Source organism: Terrapene carolina, unplaced genomic scaffold, assembly GCF_002925995.2.
Source record: "Terrapene carolina triunguis isolate 2854851 unplaced genomic scaffold, T_m_triunguis-2.0 Scaffold84, whole genome shotgun sequence".
Lineage (NCBI taxonomy): Eukaryota > Metazoa > Chordata > Testudines > Emydidae > Terrapene > Terrapene triunguis.
In genome coordinates this window covers 18,494,785-18,509,770 of record NW_020664435.1, presented here as the reverse complement: position 1 = coordinate 18,509,770, position 14,986 = coordinate 18,494,785, and the positions used below count along the sequence as shown (strand labels likewise).

The window sequence follows — 14,986 nt, the reverse complement described above, 5'->3', positions numbered from 1 at the left end:
TAAATTTGTTAGTCTCTAAGGTGCCACAAGTACTCCTGTTCTTTTTGGGTCTTGTAAGGCTTTTTATCTGAATGGCTAGAGACAAGACTCAGACGACTTGAGGAGGAGCTGGAGAAAGGAGTCAAGTCATGAGGTAAATATGGGATGTAGCAAAGGAGTAGGGGTACCAAGTAGTGTATGAGGGGGCCCACTTTGATATAGTATGTATGGTAATTAAATATAAAAATCATTATACCTTACTGACACTACCCTTATTTCAATTCCCACCATCTGTCCATCACTGGCTTCCAATGTCACTTTCCTCTATCACCCAGTTAGACTGGGATAAGGCTGGCAGAATTGAACACTTGGGGCCTGATTTTAAAAGGTATGCAGACAGAGGCCTAGTGGGAATTTCATAAGTGCTTATATAGGTTAGGTGAAAAAGAGGGAGTTTTTTCATTATAATCTCTCTCCCCCCCAGCCTAGCCTTTATCCAACCTTTCTTTGTTAGTTAACAGATCTAACTCCACGGTTTGGAACAGGACCTTAAAAACCAGCAGGGGAGGATAGTTCTTGGGGTAATGGTATCATGTGCTCTCCCCATGAAAATCCATCCAGATTTGGCTGAGTTATAAAATGTGGAATATTGCTATTTGCACATGGGAATTAGCAATTATAAGGCACTTGCAGTTTCATTTTCTGAACATTCTAGCTGCACCACACAGGCTCCTCAGTGCTGCCTAGAAAAGCCTAGAAGTGGCTGGGCAATTTTAAAATGGGTTTTGTGTCCTTTTTTTTATTCTTTATGATGCTTAAAGCCTACAAGATGTTTCTTTTTGCTGTGTTTTTCACTTTAGAAATATCATTAGTGGCAAGCCTGGTTTTCCTTTTTTCTAGAAGACTTGTTGGAGGCCTCAGATGGATATTGGTAGCTTTCTCACACCTTAATGGAGGGATAAGTTTGATAGACATTTATCAAATAAGTTATTCCTCCAAAATACTTAGATTTTGATATTAAATAGATATTAATAAAAGCTGGTGTCTTAAACTTTAGTCTGACTATTCCCAGTCTTCATCCTCTTCTGGTGTCATAATTTCATAGCTCTTCTTTTGTTTGGAGTATAAAGTGTTGTCAAGTGTTGTAATGAAAATGAGCAGATTTACAAAAATAGAAAAAAGGTTTTCCTGCCTTCTTTATACATTACAACATTTTTAAAAAGGGACACAAGCCTCTTTTATGAGAAATGCATAAGGAACATAGCTAGGGTGACCAGATCACCACACTAAAATGGCACCCTGTGTTCTGATATCAGCCCTGCCCACAGTCCACCCCCACTCCTCCCAGGCTAGGCCCCCACTCTGCCCCAGGTCCCGCCCCCTCCCCGCTCAGCCCCCACACCACGCCCTTCCTCATCCCCCGGCCTGCCGCTGGCTTGCTGCATCCCTCGTCAGTCCCCCACCCACCGCTCGCCTCCTCACCCCCCCGCCCGCCAGTCACCCCTACGGCGCCGACTTCCCCTCTGCCGGGTGGGTGCTTGCCCACCCCCCGCCTCCTCCCACCTCTGCACTGCCCTCGCCCCGCCCCCATTCCACTCCCTTCCCCCAAGTCCCTGCCCTGCCTCTTCTCCACCTCCTCCCGAGCGTGCCTCATCCCCGCTCCTCCCCCTCCCTCCTTGAAAGCGCTAAGCACCGCCAAACAGCTAGTAGGCGGCGGGAAGCACTGGAGGGGGGGAGGAGTGGGGATGCGGCGCGTTGGGGGGAGAGGAGGAGGGAGGAGCTTGGCTGCAATTTTTCTCCATGGGTGCTCCAGCCCCGGAGCACCCACAGGGTCAGCACCTCCCTCCCACTCGCCTCCTTACCTGAATATTGGGACAAATGGCATCCCATCATACATTTATCGGGATGCGGGACAAAGGGTTAAATATCGGGACAGTCCCAATTTTATCTGGACATCTGGTCACCTTAAACATAGCCAATTGGGGATGGACTCACGCTGTTTTAAATCAGCAGTATAGGTCGACTAGTTGCAACAGGTCATTAATAACACGGGGGTGGCTTATCAAGTGCTTTGAGATGCGTGGCAGGGAGGCTGCCATAAGACTATAGGGCAGCAGTTCCCCATTTTCTAGCTGGTCTGCAGCCAAGTAACGGTAAGGATGTGCGAGAGTTTCAACTGCTCATCCAACCTGGAGCCCCCCAAGCCCAAGGCTGGCTCTTAAAGCCTCGCCCAGTGGGCACCATAGGGAATTGAATGGCATCTCCTTGGAAACCCTCAACCTCCCCGCAGGGCCGGTGCAAGGATATTTTGCGCCCTAGGCGAAACTTCCACCTTGCATCCCCCCCTAAAATAAATCACATATATTATACACAATACACTGTCACAGAGTAACGTTATAATTTAGAATTTATGTTTCCGTGCTTTAAGTTTAGCAAATTTAGAAACAAGTTCCTCCAAGTCAATGCTGTGAGCAATGTCATGTTCTATTGACAAGATAGATAGCCCAACAAGTCTTTGTTGCAACACTGATGTTCGCAAGTATGTTTTTATCAACTTGAGCTTAGAGAAGCTTCGCTCACCACTGGCCACAGAAACTGGGAGAGTCAAGAGGATGCAAAGAGCAATAACTGTGTTAGGGACACTATCTGCCAGCTTATTTTCCCATATGAAGTTCAATACATCTTGCGGTGATGAACTCCTTTGGACTCGTCTTGCAATAGCTTGTAATTCACTGCACAAGTCAAAGGCATCAATATCTTTGGATTCACCATGCTGCAAAGCTTGCTCCAGATTCAAGCAATGTTCCATAATTTGCTTTGGTGTTTTATTTACTTATTTAGGGGGAGGGATAGCTCAGTGGTTTGAGCATTGGCCTGCTAAACCCAGGGTTGTGAGTTCAATCCCTGAGGGGGCCACTTAGGGATCTGGGGCAAAATCAGTACTTGGTCCTGCTAGTGAAGGCAGGGGGCTGGACTCGATGACCTTTCAAGGTCCCTTCCAGTTCTAGGAGATGGGATATCTCCATTAATTTATTTATTTATTTATTATTTTGCAAACTGTAAACATCATATATGAAGCCAAATACTGAACTAATTTGCTGCATCAATGTGAATCTTTCTTCAACCGAATGTATTGCTGTGTCAATGACTGCAAAGTAAAAGTTCACTTTGAATTTTTCTTTCGGATTATAAATAGGTTCATCATCTGCTTCATATGTGAACTGCTTCCTCTCCTTTCTAATACGGATTGGATCTGGTTCAAAAAGTGCCGGTACATCCAACTCCTCCGCAAGTTCACCTGCATCTACCAATGTTTTCTCAAAGGCTGCGTCACTTCTGCGGCCCACAAGAAACTTCTTGGTTTCTCCAAGTTGTTTAATGGCATCACATATGTCGAATTCTTTTGCCTGAAGTTGTTTGCTAGTCATGTTGATCTCAAACAATATGTCATACCACAAAACAAGAGAAACAAGAAACTTGAAACTAGAAATGGCGTTTGTAAGAGCCTTTGCATCAACTCGTGACGTATTGCCAGATGATCCTGTTAGAGTAGTGTCTTCATAGATGTCTATCAGAGCATCATAGATGTCACCAAGCTGATAGCGAAGAGGTTTCAAGGCATCGATTCGACTTTCCCATCTTGTTTCACTCAATGGTTTAACTGTGAGATTAGATACGTGGCGTGTTAGAACTTCCCAGCGATGTGTAGAAGCTGAGAAATACACATACACACGTTGAACTAAATCAAAGAAGGCAGTTGCCTCCAAGCAACACTTTGCAGCATCATTAACAACCAAATTCAATGAATGTGCACTGCAAGGAACGAAAAAGGCTCGTGGATTAATATCCAAAATTCTTCGCTGGACACCATTTTCTTTCCCTTTCATATTGCTCCCTTTGTCGTAGCTTTGACCACGCAAGTTTTCTATAGGCAGTGACATCTCTTTTAACTGGTGAAGAATAGTTTCTGTCATACCAGCTCCAGTTGTCTCAGTAAGCGACACAAATCCCAAGAAGTGTTCCTTTATGCATACTGATTCAGTCTCATTCTCGGTCTCTGAAGTAGGCCTATCCACAAACCGAATGATCGTGGTCATTTGTTCAACGTGGTCTGCATCTGGTGTACAATCTAGAATGATCGAAAAGTATTTTGCAGCACGAGCAGATGCTAGGATTTTTTGTTTGATGGCATTGGATAGAAGCTGAATAAGCTCATTCTGTATGTCTTTCCCTAGGTAATGTACATGCATCTCTGGTCCTTAATCCTGCAAAGATGCTCATCCATAAGCGGGTCAAACAAAGCTAGATATTCGACAAATTTGAGGAAGTTCCCATTACCAGAAGTGTGCAGTTTTTCATGTGTTCCCCGAAAGGCCAGGTTTTGCACACCAAGAACTCTGACCAAAGCAATCAAACGTTTTAGTATTTGCTGCCAATACTTTTCTTCTTGCTTAATCAAGCGCAAATGTTCTTCATCAAATGTTCTCTTGTATTTCAATTGCAGTTCAAGTTCCTTCCATGTTTGAACATTCGTCAAATGTTCACTGCTTTTCTCGTGCTGTGAAAGAATTGCAGACATGTTTTTCCAATCCCTTGAGCCTTTTTCAGAAAGAGATGATGTGTCAATAGTACTACTGCCAAACAACTTGCAGCAGAAGCAAAAGACAGAATCACTTGATGTGGAATACTGCAGCCACTGACGGTGCATTTCTTCTCCATTAACAAGTCTATGTTTGTAATGAATTGTCAAGAATTTTCTTTGCTTACTATCTTTGCGAAAATCGAACTGCTAAACTTGTTCCAGCCCATGTTCCACCAGAATTTGTCGGACTTGATCATTGCATTTGGCCCAAGTAGCAGGATCACTAAAGCTCAAATTCAAACGAGTGACATTTTCACTTTCATGGTCTTCCAAGTTTTGATCCTCGCATGTCTCATTTGATTCGTCTTCAATATTCAGATTACGTTCTTCAACCTCTTCTTCAACTTGTGAAACTCTCATCCCCACCTCCATCTCTGCTTGATCCTTTGGCATTGAACTACCTTCATCTCTGGACAGTGGATGGAGATATTTCAGAAATGAATCTTCTTGCTTTCTTTCTTCTTTTTGCTTATCAGCCTTCCGCTTACGAAATTGTGACCCAGACAATTTTTTTTTAATTCGCCATGAGGCTGCATCAACTGAAAACGGAAAAAAAATGAAATTTTATTCCTATCAGTTCTTTTTCTTGTTCACTATTAAAAGTAAAGGATAGAGAATACATGTCACTTACTATAAGTCACTATTTGAATTTCATCAACTGTTTGATGTAAATATTGATTAAGAGATCAAGATGACTTTCCCTTAAAATTAAGCAATGTTGATTGTAATCAGAAATACACCCTTTTTAGTCACGTATACTTCCTTCCTTCATTCTTTCATATCAAAATCTGACTGGGAGTGCTGCAGAACCCATTCTGTCCAACCATCCATGCACCTCCAAATGATTAAAAACATCAAATGGTACAAACTCAATTTGAATGAAAAGTTCCATTTTCTAACTAAATAGGTCACACACTCTCAAATGGTTGCCAAGTGCTCTCTGTGGTGGTATGCTCATCTGCTCTACATGCCTACTAACTTCCCTGTGAGAATAATCTTTGACTTTGATCCAATGAAAGCAGGATGGAAAAGCTCCCCCACCACACCCCGAAGACCTAAGACATGATGGCTGGATGACATAAACAGACACCTGTCCCTCACAGGCACTACCTCATAACATGTCAATTTTGCTAAGGACAGAACATCATAGAGGAATATTATGCATTCAGTGGTCTCTACACTGGCCAAGCAACAGCATGACAACTAACCTAACCTAACCAGTCCATCCAACATTTTTGACTGCTTCTTGGGCACTGGTGAGCCACCACTGAGTGGTGCCAGACCGAGCCCGGTGACAGGGGTGCACTACAAGTCTACAAACCGAGGCGAGGTGCTGGGCCTAGAGTCCTGCTGAGACTGCAGTCCTGCGCCAAGTGGAGCGCAGCCTCCATGAGGAGAGAATTCAAACAAATATCACGCTCCTTCTGCGTGATTCCCCCAAGCACTTCTTCAGGCAGCTGCTATGGGGGTCACTCACAGGCTTAGGCCTGCCTGTTGCAGGCATAACACAGCTGCAGGGCTTAAAACCCAGATACCGGGCATGACAGAGGCTGGGGCAGGGAGAGGGAGAGGGGTGCAGTGGGGCAGCTCAGCTCTGCAGGCTGCCGTCCTCTCCAGCCACCCACGCACAAGGGGAGCAGGAGCACAGACCAGCCATGGACCAAGAGGAGCAGGAGCACAGGCGCCCGAGGCCGAGCTGTAGGGAAGCGCTTACCTTGCCCAACGCACGGGTGTCGGGGTCCTCTTTCTTCCTCCACTGGACCTCTGCCCGAGGCTCTTTTGTTCTCCGTGCCCCCCCCGCTGGGGCTGACCGTAGAGGCTGAGCCAGGAGGCAGCCGCCCGTTTCCTCCCGAAGCCCTGCTGCCACGCCCGTCACCGGGCTCGTGCCACGTGCGTTAAGCGGAGCTGTGGAGCTCTGCCCAGCCGCCGGCGCCCCCGCCGGCAATGACAATAATTGCATGGAGCAGCCGCTGCGCTGGGAGAGGGCGTCTGAGCCGCCGCTGGCAGCCCAGCCCAGGAACGCTGTAAAAAAAAAATTGGGGGCATCGCTTTTTGGTGCCCCCAAATCTTGGGGCCCTAGGCAACCACCTGGTTTACCTTAATGGTAGCACCAGCCCTGCCTCCCCCCTGGGAGCTCTGGTGCAACCCAGCTGCGGCACGCTGCCCAACCTATCCTGCAGCCTGCCCGAGGGCTTCCCTTAGCGCATGCGCATACCAGGAACTACACATCCCAGCATGCTCCTCACTGCTCCTGGGCCAATCGGCAAGGCGAACCCACTTCCCTCCCTTCTCTCCCCATCCCACCGCCGGGTGCGAGGAATATCCCTGCGGGGTGGGAAAGGACACCTCAGTTTCCCCGGCAAAGTGCTGCCGGCTGGTGCCAGGGCGCAGGGAGAGCGCGCTGGGAAGGCTGCAGCGTTTCGGCAGCTGGGCCTACAGAGGAATGAGGCGCGGCCACAGAGAGACCGACACAGGGGGCAGCGGGTCCCTCACAGAGTTGGGGGTGGGCTGAGCCCGGGGTGACTGAAGGGCAGGCGGGGGAGGGCCGCGTCGGGCGACTTGGCGGTTACAGCCCAGCGCCTTCCCGCGCGCTGTCAGTCAGGGGGCGTTAGGTACCCGGCTGCCGTTTGGTTGGCTCATGCCGCGCGAGCCCGCCCACGTGTTCTTTTTCTTGTTCGCGCGCGCTGTCAATCAGCGCTCTGGCTGCTCGCGACGGGCACGGAGGCGCTTTGCCGCCCACCACCCCCGGCTTGGCTCCGCCCCTTCCCTGCCTCGCTTCGCGCTGTCAGGCAGCGTGGGGAGCCCTGCTGCAGGCGAAGGTTGACTTCGCTTAGTTCGCCTGCTCCGCAGCTCGCACAGCTTTGGCCCCGCCCTCTCCCTCCCAGTGCGAGGGCCCCGACTGCCTGTTCTGGGCTTGGGTCGCGCGGAGCCGGCTCGGTAGTTGGCTCGCGCCGCCCTAGCCTAGCCCCGCCCATTTGCGAGGAGCCCAGCTCCGTCGGAGAGGAGCGGCCGAGTCGGCTGCTGGGCTCGGTTTCCTGCTCAGTGGGCGTCAGTTGGGCCTCGCTGGGCCCCGCCCCTCCTTCCCCCCCGGCTGGCTCTGAGCTGTCAATCAGGCGCCGGGCTCAGGGGCAGGCGGCGGCGGCGGGCGGAGAGAGGCAGCTACGCCACAGCCCAGCGGCGGCCATTCGTGGAAAAATAGGCCGTCCCGCTCCTCCCAGCTCCGGCTGCGACCGGCCTTCTCCCCGCTACCCCCACCCCACCCTCCGCCTCCTCCTCTTTCTCCTCCCCCCCAGAGCGGCGCCTCAGCGGGGCATTAATGCGGGATGAGCGGTATGTAACCCCCTCCCTCCCTGCCTCCCTCAGCCCGCTCCACCCTCCATCCCTCATCCCCCTTTCTTCTCCGCTCTCCCCTCCATGCCCCTCTATCCCGCCCTCTTTCAGTCCTCCTCTGGCCCTCCTTCTTCCCCCCTTTCTTCTCTTCCTTCCCTGCCCACTCCGCTCTCCGTCCCTCCTCTTTTCCTCCCTCCTCCATTCCCCTTTTCTCCCCTAACCCTCCCTCCTGTGCGCATCCTTCCCTCCTTCAGTCCTCTTTTCCTCCCCTGTACAGCCCTCATCCTGCCCCCTAAAGCATCGACGGCCACTGAGTGGCCGTCGATGCTTTAGGGGCAGGAGGAGGAGGAGGGTTGTGGGTGGGTTTTTCCCCCTGCTGTCTGGGAGAGGAAATCAAACCTCCCCTTTCTGGGTGTTAACTCTCCAGCCCCCATGGGTTGGGTTTCAAACCACGTTTTTGGGACTGGCTCTTTTGTCAGAATGATTTGGATTGTGGTTTTCAGAGCGGTAAAATCGAAGGGACTGGGTACCAAAGAGGAGGGGCTAATAGGTTTTGCTTTTGTATAAAGAAAGGTAAATAATTAATCTGTTATGCTTTATATTTTTTGCAGATCAAAAGAAGGAGGAAGCTATGCCCACAGAGGGAGAGAAATCTCCTGAGGCAGAGAACAACAATAATAAAAAAAATAAAACTGGAGGCTCACAGGTAACTCATGCACACAAAAAGGGAACTGCACACCTCTTAAAACGAAACATGCAGTTAACTGCATTTCCCGTTCAAGGTGTCTTTCTTTGGGGTGGGTGAAACATGAATGGTAATCTTGACTGCCTGGACATGTTTTTTGGGTGGATTATGCTTTAAACTGATAAATTGCTTGCTGTGTATTGAAGAATTTTGTAAAAAGGACTGGACTGAGGAAGAAACACTTCGGTAGTAGTTTTATTTATTGGTAATAAATGGCCTTATTTTTCAAGCATATGTGAGGATCTGAGAATGTACTTCCTCATTCAATACTGTATGATCTCACTGTGTACTAAAACATCTTAAACATTTTTGTGTTTCCTGAATAAACTTTGATAGTTGAACTGTCAGAAATAACTCACACCTACTCTTCTTCTAAATTTGCTGCTGTTTTCTCTGTTTATGGGTAGGATTCTCAACCTTCACCTCTGGCTTTGCTGGCAGCCACTTGCAGCAAAATAGGAACTCCTGGTGAGAATCAATCAACTGGACAACAGCAGATTATTATAGATCCAAGCCAGGGTTTGGTGCAGCTTCAAAATCAACCACAACAGTTAGAATTAGTTACAACTCAGCTTGCTGGAAATGCGTGGCAGCTTGTTGCTGCTGCTCCTCCTGCTTCAAAAGAAAATAATGTTGCTCAACAAGGATCTTCTATTGCTTCAAGCACAGCAAGTCCCTCCAGCAGCAACAATGGGAATACATCTCCTTCAAAAACTAAATCAGGTAATTCTGCTACTAACCCTGGACAGTTTCAAGTAGTACAAGTACAGAATCCAAGTGGTAGTGTCCAATACCAAGTGATCCCACAGATTCAGACAACGGAAAGTCAGCAAATTCAAATCAATCCTGCCAATGCTACAGCTCTACAAGATTTACAGGGTCAAATTCAGCTCATCCCTGCAGGGAATAATCAAGCTATCCTCGCAACTGCAAATAGGACCACTTCGGGGAATATTATTGCTCAGAACCTGGGAAATCAGACAGTTCCAGTGCAAATTAGGCCTGGTGTTTCAATACCACTGCAGCTGCAGACTATTCCAGGTACTCAGGCTCAGGTTGTAACAACCTTGCCTATAAACATTGGAGGAGTAACTCTAGCATTGCCTGTGATAAACAACGTGGCAGCAGGAGGCGGTTCAGGACAGGTTGGTCAGACTGCTGATAGTGGAGTTTCCAATGGGAATCAGGTAGTAACCACGCCTGTCACCACTGCTTCTGTTAGTACTATGCCAGAATCCCCTTCCTCTTCTTCCATTTGTACAACCACTGCCTCAACATCTCTGACTAGCAGTGACACTTTAGTAAGCTCGGCAGAGGCAGGCCAGTATGCAAGCACAGCAGGCAGCAGTTCAGAGCATACTCCTGAAGAACCTCAAACAACTGCCGCAGAATCAGAAGCCCAGAGCTCCAATCAGCTTCAGCCTAATGGACTACAAAATGTGCAGGATCAGTCAAGTTCACTTCAACAGGTGCAAATTGTAGGTCAGCCTATTCTACAGCAAATACAGATCCAACAGCCGCAACAGCAGATTATTCAAGCCATTTCTCCACAGTCATTTCAGCTCCAGTCAGGGCAAACTATTCAGACCATCCAACAACAGCCTTTGCAAAATGTTCAGCTGCAAGCAGTGAGTCCAACTCAGGTACTCATCAGGGCTCCAACTTTAACACCATCCGGGCAGATTAGCTGGCAAACTGTGCAGGTTCAGAATCTTCAAAGCCTTTCAAATTTGCAAGTTCAGAACGCTGGGTTACCCCAGCAACTAACCATCACCCCAGTGTCTTCAAGTGGGGGCGCAACTATTGCCCAGATTGCGCCAATGGCTGTTGCTGGTACCCCAATCACACTGAATGCTGCCCAGCTTGCTTCAGTGCCTAACCTCCAAACAGTAAGTGTTGCCAGCCTCAGTGCAGCGGGTGTTCAAGTTCAAGGAGTTCCAGTTACCATTACCAGTGTTGCAGGTAAGTGTTCTAGCACATATATTTTCTTATATTTAATAGTGTTGGGCATTGAGCGTGGTTTTGCTTATACTTCTGGGTTTAAAATTGTAAGAAAATTAACTAACATTTTTTAAATGATTTTTTTTTTAATGATACGGAGATAGATCAGGGGTTCTCAAACTGGGGGTCAGGACCTCTCAGGGTTATGAGGTTATTACATGGGGGTCAGGCTCCACCCCAAGTTCTGCTTTGTCTCCAGCATTTATAATGGTGTTAAATATATAAAAAAGTGTTTTTAATTTATAAGGGGGCGGGGGGGGGGCTCAGAGGCTTGCGATGTGAAGGGGTCACCAATACAAATGTTTGAGAACCACTGAGAGAGATGTATCCAGATCTCCCATCTGAGGCCTTTTCTAAATATGGAACTTGTTTTAATTTGATTAAGTATCATTTGAAATTATATCTGAATAAGTGTTGTTTAGAACGTGTATGACAGAAAAAAGGACCGTTTACCAAAGGTATGCTTTTTAGGTTTCTCTGCGGTCTGAGATTCTAGTAGTAAAACTTGATATATTTATCCAAACTTTCTGCAACATTAAACTTTTGGAGAACATTCAACTCTCTTGATCTAATGCTGATAATTGCTATTTTCGATGACAGGTGAAGGTGGAGATAGCAAGTGAACTTAAATAATCTTGTGGCCAGTACTCACTTCAGTTGATTATAAAATTGCTTATCATTATGTAATTTCTGCACTACCTTCTACTTCTATAAGCTGACCCCTTTACAGTCAGGGTTTTGCAAATATATCATCTGGACGTAGAATGAGTGAAATGCTCTGAATTTGTACATATAGAACAGTGATTCTCAACCTGCAGGCCGCTTGCAGCCCAATCAGCACACAGTTGCGGCCCATGTGATATCTTCAGGGCCGTACAGGTAGTATATATGTTGTGTGGATGTGGCCCACATAACACACAGAGAGCTGCATATGTGGCCCACAATGGTAAATAGGTTGAGAACCACTGATACAGAGCATAATTCCCATAGTCTGTTTAAAAATTACTCTTAGCTGTGATTCAGTGTTTAGTATTGGAAGTCTTAATTTATGTTGTAATATGCTTGTCTGACTGCTCTTCTGTAGGTTAGGAAGAACTGTTTTTAAATAAATGCTGATGATAAACAAGAATTTTTTTCATAAATATTCTGCAGGGTCTCAGCATTTCCACAGTCAGGGAGAGGGGGAAACAGGGTGGTAGGGGCACGTGTGCGTGTGTGATATATAACATTTTAAAGTAAATTTTCATATGTAAAGTTTTGGCAAAAAAATTCACTTTTTTTATTACTTTTTAATTGACACAATTTAGAGATTTTTCCCATTTTAGTAGTAAGGAATAGAAAAATCTCCAGTGTGTAGACATATCAAATTACCACTAGAAAAGGTTTGCTAGTATAGATATACCTAGTGAAGATGCAGCTTCTACCAGCAAAAAATGTTTTTGCCAGAATACTTTATACACGTTTCTTGAGCAAAATAAACTGTTCTGGCAAAAGCACTCTTTTTATCAGTGAACTGAATCTGCACTAGAGGTTTTGCCAGCATAAAAAAATATATATTTTAAAGACACTCCATCTGACATTATTATACTGTCAGAAGTCTCTAGTGTAGATCTAGCTTTACTGTTGTACATGTATGCATATGCTAAGCAGGACGTTTCATGCCAAATGAATTAAAACTGTTATAGCTGTAGGCCTGAGGATTCTTCACCTTTTTTCAGGGGGGATTAGCCGTTATTTCTATCTTCTGATAAGCAGACCTGAAAGTTAGTGTAGTTTTGTATCTCCGGTGGTACTTTCTTTTCATGATTTTAACTATCAAGAACTAGTCTGTAACGATGGCATCATATCTGTGTATTTTCATTTTCCTCTGCAATATGGCGTTCAGGTCACTTGCTGGGATTATCTGGGTACAGGTCACTTAATCACTTCCCTTCCATTGTAGGGTCCTTGGGCATTGGTGCACCTCTGTCACTTCTAGTCTCTATCTGTGGCATGTAATAGTGTGGTCTTCTATGGGCTCTAATACTTTAGTCTGATTTCAGTTGTTGGATTTAGTGTGCAGGTGCAGGGTGGTGGTTGTAGTCTGTGAGATATACAGTAGGTCAAACTAGATCTGATGGTTCCTTCTGGCCTTAAACTCTGACACCGTGTGCTGCTATTAAGGCTCCTGGGTTTTTGAAAAAACAGTAAGTTTGTTTCAGTGGTGTCTCATCTCTAATCAGCATTACAGTCTTGACCTTTTGGCTGCTCTGGTTCAAACAAATGATATTGCACTCTGGGAATGGATTACATAGTTCTGCTGTTGTGCTAGCTGGCCAATTTGGATTGGAAAATTGTCGTGGATGGGGGATTTTGCATATAGTCAAAAGAACTCGTTAGCATGGAACTCGTCCTGGGAAGAGTGCTTGGGGAAGCAATATAGGAAACAACAAATTTTCTGCTTCCTGTATGCTGTTTAGGCCTCAACTGTGTACTAGGCATAAGCAGGGCCGGCTCTGGCTTTTTTGCCGACCCAAGCAAAAAAAAATAAAAAATCGGCGTGGCCAGAACTGCAAAGCAAAAAAAAAAACCCCAAACCCGCGGCGCGGCCGGAGCCAGGGTGCAGGGGAACTCCCTGTGCTGCAGACATGCCCCAGCTGGCGGGGGGGGCGAGGCGGCCAGGGCTTCAGCGAGGCACTCGCCACGCGGCCCCGACTGCCACACCGCCTGCCGGGAGGGCTCCGCGCCGCTCCGGTCGACGGGGAGGGAAGGACGCGTACTGCACTGCCGGGCTTGCTACAGACCTGGCACCGGCTGGGACAGACTGAGCGTGCAGCCCCTCCCAGCAGGGTGCTCCCCTCCTCCGCGCCGCTGCCCCCTACAGGGCGGCCGGATCGGCAAACAAAACAAAAAAAAAAGCGGCCGTGCCGCCCTAGGATTGGGTGGAATGCAGCTCCGTAGAATCTGCCGCCCCAAGCATGAGCTTGCTTGGCTGATGCCTGGAGCCGGCCCTGGGCATAGTTGGGAATTTGACTGAAAGGATAATATTGAGTTCTTTGACCATGCTGCTGTTCACACAGTTTACCAGCCCAGGTTATGAGGTCTTCTCTTGGAAGGAAGAGGGAGGAAGACATAAGGTGAGGGGAGAGAAATCAAATGGCAGTTGTATGGTACTATGGAGGCTTCACAGTAGATGAAGGTTCTTGCCTCTTGTCCCTTCCTCCAAAAACATTAACATACACAGCACACTTGCTTAGTGTTCTTGTGAATGATGTTAGGTGTGAATATTGATTAAATGTCTCCTAAATATACCTACATCTTTCCTTGAAATATTTCTCCTTTAATATGAATATTGTGGGATAGAGGAGAGGAATAAAAGTTAACTGAATTTTACTTGTTGCTGTCACTAGTGCAAAGCCTTAGTTAATAGTTTAAATTACTGTTCAGTAGGAGACTCCGTAGACTGCTAATTCACTATGATCTGATGTCGCATGTAGAAATTAGATTGGAGTTTTGTGACTTAATGGAGATTCTACCACCATTTATAAACTTAATATTTTAAAAAAGACACTGCTTTTTGCTAGAAATGTTCTCACTTGCATAATAGAGGTGCACTACTATAAGCTAATAATTATATTCCATTGTCATAGATCCATAAATACAGATGAAAAGGGGAACTGTCATAATTGTCTTCAGGTAGTGTATTTTTTATTTTATTTGTTTATTTTTTGCAAAGTAATGTTGTCCATCAATAAGTTCTGTTTTGGCTTTGGCAATTTGTTTCATGTCTGTACTACGGTGGGGGTCACACCAGGGGCTCCTTGCATTCCTCCATTTTACCTCCTCCACCCACAGCTCTGTGTGCCAGACTCACATCCCCCTCTATTTCAGGGATTCCTGTGACTTCCACCTCTCCAAACATGGAGCTCTCTGTACCCCTAATTTCCCTCCCCCAATAGCAGAGGCTCTGTGTGGCCCCTTATTCTCCCCTGTGCTGTATACCAGATTCCCTCAATCTTCCTCTTATAGGGGTTCTCTGTGGCCTCCCATGTCCATCTCTTCTCCCATGCTTGAGGCGCGGTGTTCCTCTTTCCTCCTCCCGTCTTATCCCAGAGATTATGTACATACTTTCCTCACTCCCATTATTCTTTCTGTCTGGGAGATAGATCATTCAAGATGTCAACATGTTAAATTCTGTTGGGAGGATAGGCAGAAAGGAGATTGTGGTATTTTGTTGGAAGGCACTAATGAATGCTATTAACCAGTTGTTTGACCTATAGATAGTTGCAAAGTTACACCTCTACCCCAAT

At 46.7% G+C, this 14,986-nt stretch overlaps 2 protein-coding genes and 1 pseudogene across 2 annotated transcripts in view; 1 reads left to right on the top strand and 2 right to left on the bottom strand.

Moving 5' to 3' along the window:
* Positions 1-2,368: 2,368 nt before the first annotated feature.
* On the bottom strand, positions 2,369-2,860 carry LOC113406188 (zinc finger MYM-type protein 1-like). The gene has a single exon (XM_026649337.1). The coding sequence runs from the start codon at positions 2,786-2,788 to the stop codon at positions 2,381-2,383; it is 408 nt and encodes a 135-aa protein (XP_026505122.1). The 5' UTR covers positions 2,789-2,860; the 3' UTR covers positions 2,369-2,380.
* A 122-nt stretch (positions 2,861-2,982) lies between these two features.
* Positions 2,983-6,599, bottom strand: LOC113406187 (annotated as a pseudogene).
* A 1,151-nt stretch (positions 6,600-7,750) lies between these two features.
* SP4 (Sp4 transcription factor) overlaps positions 7,751-14,986 on the top strand; it is a 48,365-nt gene continuing 41,129 nt past the window's right edge. The window contains exons 1-3 of the mRNA XM_026649418.2: positions 7,751-7,951; positions 8,563-8,657; positions 9,104-10,658. Coding sequence (XP_026505203.1) covers positions 7,945-7,951; positions 8,563-8,657; positions 9,104-10,658 — 1,657 coding nt within the window. The 5' untranslated portion in view covers positions 7,751-7,944. The remainder of the gene's footprint in view (positions 7,952-8,562; positions 8,658-9,103; positions 10,659-14,986) is intronic.

Coding starts and splice junctions, on each gene's coding strand:
- LOC113406188 (XM_026649337.1), bottom strand. CDS start 2,788: ATGGAACATTGCTTGAATCTGGAGCAAGCTTTGCAGCATGGTGAATCC.